The sequence below is a fragment of the Pseudochaenichthys georgianus genome, unplaced genomic scaffold (assembly GCF_902827115.2).
Source record: "Pseudochaenichthys georgianus unplaced genomic scaffold, fPseGeo1.2 scaffold_2065_arrow_ctg1, whole genome shotgun sequence".
Classification (NCBI taxonomy): domain Eukaryota; kingdom Metazoa; phylum Chordata; class Actinopteri; order Perciformes; family Channichthyidae; genus Pseudochaenichthys; species Pseudochaenichthys georgianus.
The window spans coordinates 1-11,525 of NW_027262759.1; the positions used below are offsets into that span (position 1 = coordinate 1).

The 11,525-nt window shown below is 48.6% G+C and overlaps 1 protein-coding gene across 1 annotated transcript; it reads right to left on the reverse strand.

Annotated features, from left to right (window-relative positions):
- Positions 1-117: 117 nt before the first annotated feature.
- Positions 118-11,078, reverse strand: LOC117441859 (low-density lipoprotein receptor-related protein 12-like; the record flags this gene model as incomplete). Its single annotated transcript, XM_034077878.2, has 7 exons — positions 9,909-11,078; positions 9,537-9,593; positions 9,296-9,431; positions 3,665-3,870; positions 2,300-2,547; positions 347-814; positions 118-303 (listed from the first exon to the last, which is right to left on the reverse strand). Coding segments are annotated over exons 1-7 (1,362 nt in total), but the record flags the coding sequence as incomplete, so codon positions are not given.
- Between the last annotated feature and the right edge of the window lie 447 nt (positions 11,079-11,525).

Sequence of the window (11,525 nt, forward strand, 5' to 3'; positions counted from 1 at the left end):
CACGTAGAGTTCTGAGCTAAGGCGTGAGCATCGTCTCGCTCGGGCTCATTGAGACGCTTCTCGTGAGACGTGTGTTTGTTTCGGTGAAGATGGTTCGTATCGTCAGTGAGCGCAGACTCTCCCGTTACGCGGGAATGACTCGTAGGTTTTAAATGTTGAGAAGCCCTGAGACACGGCTTCGTGCGGGGGCTGCGGCTGAACAGGGTGAGGGGAGTCGTGCGGGGGCTGCGGCTGAACAGGGTGAGGGGAGTCGTGCGGGGGCTGCGGCTGAACAGGGTGAGGGGAGTCGTGCGGGGGCTGCGGCTGAACAGGGTGAGGGGAGTCGTGCGGGGGGCTGCGGCTGAACAGGGTGAGGGGAGTCGTGCGGGGGCTGCGGCTGAACAGGGTGAGGGGAGTCGTGCGGGGGCTGCGGCTGAACAGGGTGAGGGGAGTCGTGCGGGGGCTGCGGCTGAACAGGGTGAGGGGAGTCGTGCGGGGGCTGCGGCTGAACAGGGTGAGGGGAGTCGGGTGGGGGCTGCGGCTGAACAGGGTGAGGGGAGTCGTGCGGGGGCTGCGGCTGAACAGGGTGAGGGGAGTCGTGCGGGGGCTGCGGCTGAACAGGGTGAGGGGAGTCGTGCGGGGGCTGCGGCTGAACAGGGTGAGGGGAGTCGGGTGGGGGCCTCACCTTGCGGGGGTCGCCCGTGTCGATGGTCCAGGAGCAGTTGCTGCCCGGGGGGTAGAAGTCGGGGTAGTTGGGGGAGCTGAAGGAGCCGTAGAAGTTCCTGAGTCTCTCTCCACAGGACGGGACCTCACAGTCTATCTCGTCCCCCAGGTCCTACACACACACACACACACACACACACACACACACACACACACACACACACACACACACACACACACACACACACACACACACACACACACACACACACACACACACACACACACACACACACACACACACACACACACACACACACACACACACACACACACACACACACACACACACACACACACACACACACACACACACACACACACACACGTCAGTGTCTACTGTCATAGTGTCTACAGGTGTGTCATAGTGTCTACAGGTGTGTGTGTCATAGTGTCTACAGGTGTGTCATAGTGTCTACAGGTGTGTGTGTCATAGTGTCTACAGGTGTGTGTGGCATAGTGTCTACAGGTGTGTCATAGTGTCTACAGGTGTGTGTGTGGCATAGTGTCTACAGGTGTGTGTGTCATAGTGTCTACAGGTGTGTGTGTCATAGTGTCTACAGGTGTGTCATAGTGTCTACAGGTGTGTGTGTCATAGTGTCTACAGGTGTGTCATAGTGTCTACAGGTGTGTCATAGTGTCTACAGGTGTGTGTGTCATAGTGTCTACAGGTGTGTCATAGTGTCTACAGGTGTGTGTGTCATAGTGTCTACAGGTGTGTCATAGTGTCTACAGGTGTGTGTGTCATAGTGTCTACAGGTGTGTCATAGTGTCTACAGGTGTGTGTGTCATAGTGTCTACAGGTGTGTCATAGTGTCTACAGGTGTGTGTGGCATAGTGTCTACAGGTGTGTGTGGCATAGTGTCTACAGGTGTGTCATAGTGTCTACAGGTGTGTCATAGTGTCTACAGGTGTGTCATAGTGTCTACAGGTGTGTGTGTCATAGTGTCTACAGGTGTGTGTGTCATAGTGTCTACAGGTGTGTCATAGTGTCTACAGGTGTGTGTGTCATAGTGTCTACAGGTGTGTCATAGTGTCTACAGGTGTGTGTGTCATAGTGTCTACAGGTGTGTCATAGTGTCTACAGGTGTGTGTGTCATAGTGTCTACAGGTGTGTCATAGTGTCTACAGGTGTGTGTGGCATAGTGTCTACAGGTGTGTCATAGTGTCTACAGGTGTGTCATAGTGTCTACAGGTGTGTCATAGTGTCTACAGGTGTGTGTGTCATAGTGTCTACAGGTGTGTGTGTCATAGTGTCTACAGGTGTGTCATAGTGTCTACAGGTGTGTGTGTCATAGTGTCTACAGGTGTGTCATAGTGTCTACAGGTGTGTGTGTCATAGTGTCTACAGGTGTGTCATAGTGTCAACAGGTGTGTCATAGTGTCTACAGGTGTGTGTGTCATAGTGTCTACAGGTGTGTCATAGTGTCTACAGGTGTGTCATAGTGTCTACAGGTGTGTCATAGTGTCTACAGGTGTGTGTGTCATAGTGTCTACAGGTGTGTGTGTCATAGTGTCTACAGGTGTGTCATAGTGTCTACAGGTGTGTCATAGTGTCTACAGGTGTGTGTGGCATAGTGTCTACAGGTGGGGTTACCTGGCAGTCGATGGTCCCGTCGCAGCGCAGGCTGTGGGGCAGGCAGGTGTAGATGCGGGTGTACCTGGACAGGCAGGGGAACTGGTGCAGGCCACAGGGGGTGAAGGAGAGGGGGGAGTCGAGGCACAGCTCCTCGTCGGAGTTGTCTCCACATTCATCCATCGAGTTACAGCGCCACCAGTCAGGGACGCACTTCCCATTAGAACAGTGGAACTGGTCCACATCACATCCTGGTGCCGAGACGGAACCTGAGGGGAATTCAACATCTATGACCTGATCTCATATAATCCTGATCTCATATAATCCAGATCTATAATCCAGATCTCATATAATCCAGATCTATAATCCTGATCTATAATCCAGATCTATAATCCAGATCTCATATAAACCAGATCTATAATCCTGATCTCATATAATCCAGATCTATAATCCTGATCTCATATAATCCAGATCTCATATAATCCAGATCTATAATCCTGATCTCATATAAACCAGATCTATAATCCAGATCTATAATCCTGATCTCATATAATCCAGATCTCATATAATCCAGATCTATAATCCAGATCTCATATAATCCAGATCTCATATAATCCAGATCTATAATCCAGATCTCATATAATCCAGATCTCATATAAACCAGATCTCATATAATCCAGATCTCATATAATCCAGATCTCATATAAACCAGATCTCATATAAACCAGATCTATAAACCAGATCTATAATCCTGATCTCATATAATCCAGATCTATAATCCAGATCTCATATAAACCAGATCTATAATCCTGATCTCATATAATCCAGATCTATAATCCTGATCTCATATAATCCAGATCTCATATAATCCAGATCTCTTATAATCCAGATCTCATATAATCCAGATCTATAATCCTGATTTCATATAATCCAGATCTCATATAAACCAGATCTATAATCCTGATCTCATATAATCCAGATCTATAATCCTGATTTCATATAATCCAGATCTCATATAATCCAGATCTTTTATAATCCAGATCTCTTATAATCCAGATCTCATATAATCCAGATCTCATATAATCCAGATCTCTTATAATCCAGATCTCATATAATCCAGATCTCTTATAATCCAGATCTTTTATAATCCAGATCTCATATAAACCAGATCTCTTATAATCCAGATCTCATATAATCCAGATCTCTTATAATCCAGATCTCATATAATCCAGATCTCATATAAACCAGATCTCTTATAATCCAGATCTCATATAATCCAGATCTCTTATAATCCAGATCTCATATAATCCAGATCTCTTATAATCCAGATCTCATATAATCCAGATCTCTTATAATCCAGATCTCTTATAATCCAGATCCCCTCACCAGTGACGTAGCTCAGTCTGAAGCCCTTCCCAGTGTCAGAGTCTCTGTTGGAGATGAAGTGGATCCAGACCTGGTCCTGGGTAGAGATGAAGGGGGGCGGCAGAGAGGAGCCACAGACCTTCAGACCCTCCAGAGACCTGAAGCTTCCCACCGACAGCCAATCAGACGAGCAGCGGTGGGAGGACTGCAGCTCAAAGTCCTGGAAGCTACAGAAGAAGAGGAGGATGTTAGGAGGCTACCACAGAAGAAGAAGAGGTTAGGAGGATTGCATGGTTGCGGCCCAATAGTCCAAAAATCAGCTCCTCTCGTCTCCTCCCCTCCTCTGAGTGGAAGGTCACGGGTTAAGGAATAGTGGATAGGAGAATCCAAAAGGACTTAGGAGAAGAGACTGCGGTGCTTTAGAGAATCGACTGCACTTCACTATCCGACGTGTTTCTGATGCGCCAGCGGACGTCCTGAATGTGCGTCTGCTGCTGTGGGGTAACCATGGAAACTACAGCTTTCTATCCAGCGGACTACAAACATGGATGCTCAATAAGAACGAGGGACTCCTCCAGAGACTCTGCTCCGTGCTCTGATGCTGCTGCTTTGCTTTATGAACGAGGACAAAGAGAAACAGATTCTTCAGGACCAAAGCTGGAACTGAAATAAAAAGGAAAGTGAAACTTCTGCTCGTCCCCCTCTCCCTCCGGTCCACGTTAACACCAATGATCCAACACGTATGATTGATGGAAAGATAAATCAGTACAGATGTATTTATTATAGACGTTAGTCCTGAACATCTGTCTCTGAGTGTATCACCACTCAGACATCTCTAGAAGCTGAACAAACCCCACACAGCTCAGTGAAGACTGAGAGACTTTATTTGATCATTTCAGTGAAAACTAACGTTCACATTTCTCTCTTTGTTATAATACTGATGAACGTTCAGAACAAAGCACTTTGCAACTCACCACCTACGCTTTAAAAAGCTTAACAAGCACCGTAACTTTCATGATATCATTTCTCCTCATAATCGGTTGTTTCCGTGAACGGCCGACTGCTGAGTGACGGCAAATGCTGCGGCTGCAATGCATTGTGGGGCAGCATGTTCTCCTCTCCTCTCGGTGAGGGAGGTCCTGTGGTTCCTAAGCTAAAGGAAGCTTGAAACCTCCTTTCCTATCATCTAGATCAACCTTTTTGAACTGAGAGCTACTTTTAAAGTGGCCAGTCTGCTGAGATCTGCCGGTCCACGTAGAGGCGTTACGGACAGCCTGCTGCCCGGTGAATACACACTTCTACCTGAATAGAACGGACTCTGTACGAAGAATACTTCATAAAATACTGCAGGTCCTTTATCTCACCTCTTTCTAGTCTACACACATACAAGTATTTCGCTGAAGTGACAGCAGTGTGTTGATACGGAGTAATAATAATAATAATAATCCTTATATTTATTATAGCGCTTTATCAAAGACTCTCAAAGCGCTTTACATATACACATTACACACACAGATCATACATGTAATGGTCATCGGAGTGTATCCACAGTCACAGTGGGTCATGTCTGAAGAAGCATTGAACCGGGCTGCCACATGTGACACAGGACAAAGAAGAGACTCTTTCTTTGCATTATATAAAAATAGTGTTGCTACAAAAGTAGCTCACTAACAAGACGACTCCGATCTGAAGCTGCTGCATCGTGCAGTGACAGAGACGACGTGAAGCAAACCCTTTCTTTGTTGCATTTTAGTGGAGTATAAAAAGAAATGCCTTCAATAGGATGCAGCAGCAGCTTCTGAACCTGGACTGAGGACTATAATCAGTTTCAGTTGCATTCTTATACCATGTTGTACAATAATTATAATGAATACGTTCAAACAAACTCAAACGTACAGCTGATTAATAACGGTGTCTAACTTGAGTTTGTATCATATCAAAAACCTGTTGAAATGCTTCTGTTATTTTCACTGTCCCCTAAAGCGCGCCGCAGCCTCCAGGAACGCTTCTTCACGACTTCACGTCTGAAAGCCTTCATGTGTTCCTCCAGAGCGAGACACGATACGATGCTCTGGAGCATCCTTGCTCTGGTTGCTGGTCTGGTGGAAAAGGACCGCTATGCATTCAGCTTTCCTTCAGGCCCCTCCCCTTTAGCTGTCCTTTCAGGCCCCTCCCCTTTAGCTGTCCTCTCAGGCCCCTCCCCTTTAGCTGTCCTTTCAGGCCCCTCCCCTTTAGCTGTCCTCTCAGGCCCCTCCCCTTTAGCTGTCCTCTCAGGCCCCTCCCCTTTAGCTGTCCTCTCAGGCCCCTCCCCTTTAGCTGTCCTCTCAGGCCCCTCCCCTTTAGCTGTCCTCTCAGGCCCCTCCCCTTTAGCTGTCCTTTCAGGCCCCTCCCCTTTAGCTGTCCTCTCAGGCCCCTCCCCTTTAGCTGTCCTTTCAGGCCCTTCCCCTTTAGCTGTCCTCTCAGGCCCCTCCCCTTTAGCTGTCCTCTCAGGCCCCTCCCCTTTAGCTGTCCTCTCTGGCCCCTCCCCTTTAGCTGTCCTCTCAGGCCCCTCCCCTTTAGCTGTCCTCTCAGGCCCCTCCCCTTTAGCTGTCCTCTCAGGCCCCTCCCCTTTAGCTGTCCTTTCAGGCCCCTCCCCTTTAGCTGTCCTCTCAGGCCCCTCCCCTTTAGCTGTCCTCTCAGGCCCCTCCCCCTTTGGGAGCGCAGGGCAGAATCAGGAGGGAGTTCCGTCTCGTAGCGTTCGTGCACGGTTTTGAAATGCCGCTCCTAAAAGACCCTTCTTCGATGAAGCCTCGCTCGCAGTGCAGACGAGAGACGAGAAGACGAGAGACGAGAGACAGATGGACTTTGAGCTGGAACAGATACAGAAATGATCCTCCTCCCACTCGGAGTGAACATTATATATTTTGGGCTTTTTTGCTTCTGCCATGATTGCGGTCTTGTGTGTGTGCGGACTGTCACTCCTGTTGCCACGGACAACGTCAGCCAACTAGTGCCCACTGCCCACCAGCCACGCCCCAACACATGGGGTCACGCCGGCCAATCACAAAGCTTTGATGCGTTCAAGTGCATTATTCTGGCACGGGAAGATTATGTTATCGGACAGGGATGTCAAACTCAAGGCCCGGGGGCCAAATCCGGCCTTGCAAAAAAGTATGATATGTTTATTATATGGTTACATGCTACTTTACAGAGGCACGTTGCCTATAAACTACATGTCCCACAATGCATCTCAAATTTGACCTTTTTCTTCTTCAAAATGTCTCCAGAATGTGGCTTTTCTTTTTAAAACATTGTGACATTCTCACTGAAGAGATTTGCAATTATTTCCCCTAGACTTCTGCTTTCAGACGTAGTTAATTATGAAGGTATTACCCTATCCGATAATAATCCAATGCAGAGGCAATCATGTAATACAATACATTATTTTATATATGTTAAATATGTATTTTTATAAAGTTACAACCGGCCCTTTGAGTGCAACCATAATGCGAATGTGGCCCGCAATGAAATTGAGTTTGACCTCCCTGTTACAGGACATTAACGATAAAACAGAATATTGTCGTTCTATTTTTGGACACATCTCGCGGGGAGATTCCCGACTGGCTGGGCGCCCCTGATCGAGAGAACCAGCTCTGGCTGCCACTGAGGGGGTCCGGGTCATTTCACTGCGTCAGGAAGGGACCTGAGAGAAACTGACTATTCGACCGCAACCAAAGTTTCAAACCTCCGTTCCTCTCATCCAGAGCAGGGGTTCCCAAAGCTTTCAGCCCGCGACCCCCAAAATAACAGTGCCAGAGACTGGCGACCCCCCACTATCACGTGGTGACTGGAAGAAAAAGAAAAACGTGTGCACAGGACGCACGCACTAATAGGCGTATCCAAACACGCGCATAACGACAACACACAACAACAGAACAGCCTGACGACCATGATATGATTTTACATATCGCAATTTAATATAAGATAACAGCCGAACTCGGGAGTCAGAGTCATCTCCTGTGAATTAGGAGGACATTGTTGCGGTGCATATTTACATTTGGGGAACACGCTATGTTGTTTAACACATGTTACTTGTTAGATGCTTTTTATCCAAAGCGACTTACATACTCAACACTGTGGACGATCCCCACAGGAGCACTTTGGGGTGAAGTGTCCCAGGGACACAACGGCATGCTGGCTGCAGTGGGGTTTGAACCTGTGACCCCTGATCCCTACACCAAGACTCTATCCACTGCGCCACACGCCTCCACGCTATGTGTCAGCGTTAATCTCACCTAAAGAGGCGGGGGGGCAATATGCAGCACAGCAAATCCATCTGGGCTTCACTTTGGAGACGGCACTCGGAGGTCGTCCTCCACGTTCAGACGAGATCTGTATTTGTGTTTCATGTGTGTCAGTGTCGCGCAGGTGTGTGGAGCCAAAGCGCGTCAGCACGTCCGTCGCGGCCTTGGAAAGCTGTGGGTATTCCCTCTCACCTGAAATCCAGGACTCAGCAAGCGTCTTCGCGTTAAAAGCCGTCTTTAACGTGCGGTCCCTCGACAGCTCAGTCAGCGCGTCCTCCATGTCGGGTGGCCGGTGACTTGCGGTCGTTTCGCTGAATGGTGATCTGATCCAGTCATACTTTCCGGAGCGGCTTCCTCTGGGAGATACTTGTTCAAGGGTCCAGGAGGGCTGGCAGGTGGGTCGTGATAGACTTCTTCACAGAGGTAACACTCAGACCAGGAAACATCGATCTGCCCAACTCGCAGTGCAGCGACTTTCCACGTCCTCTTGGATGCGCAGCTTTGATCATTCAAGACATGATGCTTGTGTTTCACCTGCAATGCCAGGTCCAGTCCGTCCAGTCCGTCACATCTGCCCTGTTAACCGGTCAGGGTCGGTCAGGTGGTCCGCGGGCTGGGACCCGTGAGAAGTAAGCTCGTCCCGCAGTGCATACAGGCGGCTGAGAACATCTGGGGGGGGGGCAGGCCCTGATGCTCGAGCCCAGCTCGCTGCAGAGACGGGCGAACAGCCCGGTATTGAGTGGACGGGATTTCATTTCTATTGTCGTCTCCAGAACACTTTTAAGCTCTGGGTCAAGCGTTTTACTCGCTCGAGCTTCTCTGTGGATACCGCGCGTAAAGATGCCGCGGGGCGCCACGTGCAGGACTCCAAGCCTCGCAGTACTCAGCAGCGGACCGCTTCCACGCGTGTGTTTCGTGTATTCACGGCATTCTACAGTCGTGTTGTTTTATAGCTATTTGTTAATTAACCCAATTTGTGTTCTTCGAAATTTAAAAGGATATCGCATTGTGTTTGTTACTTTCGGATACAGCCCTAGTGTGTGTGTGTGTGTGTGTGTGTGTGTGTGTGTGTGTGTGTGAGAGTACCTGGCAGTGACAGACTCTCCTGGTACAGTGTGTGTGTGTGTGTGTGTGTGTGTGTGTGTGTGTGTGTGTGTGTGTGTGTGTGTGTGTGTGTGTGTGAGTACCTGGCAGTGACAGACTCTCCTGGTACAGTGTGTGTGTGTGTGTGTGTGTGTGTGTGTGTGTGTGTGTGTGTGTGTGTGTGTGTGTGTGTGTGTGTACCTGGCAGTGACAGACTCTCCTGGTACAGTGTGTGTGTGTGTGTGTGTGTGTGTGTGTGTGTGTGTGTGTGTGTGTGTGTGACTACCTGACAGTGACAGTCTCTCCTGGTCTCCCTCTGATGATCCAGCTGCAGTTCAGTCTCTCCTGGTACCTGATTGGCCAGCCAGGGCTGCTGATGACACCGCTGGAGCCTCTCAGAAGTTCCGCCCCCTCTCCACAGGCTGGGGGTCAAAGGTCACAGGTACATTAGATAACGTTGCCCCCCCCCCCCCTCTCTACATGTGTGTTTATATCAGAACTGAGTTATATCTGAGAGGGTTCCTCACCACTAGAAATCCCCGACACGTACACGTTGCCGTTCCTCTGAGACGCTGCAATGCATCCTGGGAAACACACCGGAGCTTATGTTCAAATGAAATCATCAGAACCAGGTTTATCACCAGGTAGGTGACAGCACGAGGAGCTTGACTTGGTGTCGTGGAGCATACTGACATCCAATTAAAAACACAGATAGAAAACTATTCTAAGAACATTATAATAACATAAAACATGAATAATAAATATAGTAAATGATGACGATTTGTGTTATTCATCACTGCAATACCCCACACACAGAGCTAACAGTCATTAGCATCCATGCTGATGAACAAGCCCTCACATTGTTACTATGCGCGGTTCGTCTCAGTGTAGAGGCTCACCTGAGAGGCAGAGCAGGCAGAGCACAGCCTGCAGCCTGCAGCCTGCACTGAGGGCCCACATCACCCTGAGCAGGTGGGACAGGTGAGCAGGAGGACAGGTCAGCGAGCCAATGGCTGCATCTCAGATAAACAGCGATCTGTTAATTTAGCGTATGCTGTAATCTACCCGCTAACAGTGAGCTAAGTGTGAGCTAAGAGCTAACCGTCTGCTAACAAAGACTCCGTTAGCTCAGGCTAACAGCAACCATCAGCTCACTGAGACATTTCCATCCGTAACAAAACACCTCACTGTTAAAATAACCTGGGATATAAACTGTTAAAATAACCCGGGATACACCATCACTGAACTAAATTAACCCGGGATATAAAGTGTAATAGGAGAGCTAGCTGCAACAGAGAGAAAGCAGCTAACAGCTGTTTCTAGAGCTAACAGCTAACAAGGCTAACGTTAACAACATGCTAACAGCTAGCCCGCCCTGCTCCACAAGAAGGACACCCAGCAAGACCCGGGATAAAGCTAACCCGGGATACTCCGAGATAACGAGTAACACACAGCGAACCCGAGCTGCCGGACACCTTCCGTTAGCTTAGCTTCAGAACAACAACAGTCCGCAGCGGAGACCTGTGTGTGTCTAAGCCCCGCCTCCTACGTGACGACATTACTCTACACAAAGACGGTTGACTCCGGTTTAGTACCCGGATGTTTGGTGGGTTATTTATTTAATCTCTTATGTAATTGTCTTTTTTATTTCATAAATCAAACAAACTCAAAGCAGCTGTTCCTATGTTAGCCCCCCCACCCGATACAGATCCATGACAACAGTTGTTTTACCAACAAAGATCTCCGTAATGATACTCATGACTTATCATAAACACACAGATTTATTTACATCTTTCAGTCTGACCTCTGACCCTGAGGTTTGTTTACAAAGAGTCAACTGTAAACAACAGACTGACAACCAATCAACAACAAGAATACAAATAATATTTATAATAATAAATGATCTATAGTTTTAAACTGCGATATCCCAAACATTGTATTAGCACGATGGAGACGAAGATAAAGATGATGAAGATGATGATGGTTAAGATGATGAAGATGAAGATGATGGTGATGAAGGTTAAGATGAAGGTGATGAAGGTTAAGATGATGGTGATGAAGGTGATGAAGGTTAAGATGATGAAGATGATGAAGGTGAGGCCCCCCCCAGGTGTGTCTGCAGGAACTCTTCCAGACTGAAGACCCGCCCCCAGCCGTAAGCAGGGCGCATGCTGATGAAGTCATCGAGGTTCATCCGGCTCTCTGAGGAGGAACAGTGACGTCATCATTAGTCACTGACTTCACACTGACGTCGCACACCGCACACCGCACACGGGTTCTCTGCTGTGAGCCCGTCCTAGCGCCAGGGTCTAGCACCAGGGTCTAGCACCAGGGTCTATCTGGTGCTAGACCCTGGTGCTAGACTCCTGGTGCTAGACCCTGGTGCTAGACCCTGGTGCTAGACTCCTGGTGCTAGACCCTGGTGCTAGACTCCTGGTGCTAGACTCCTGGCTCTAGACTCCTGGTTCTAGACTCCTGGCTCTAGACTCCTGGTTCTAGACTCCTGGTGCTAGACT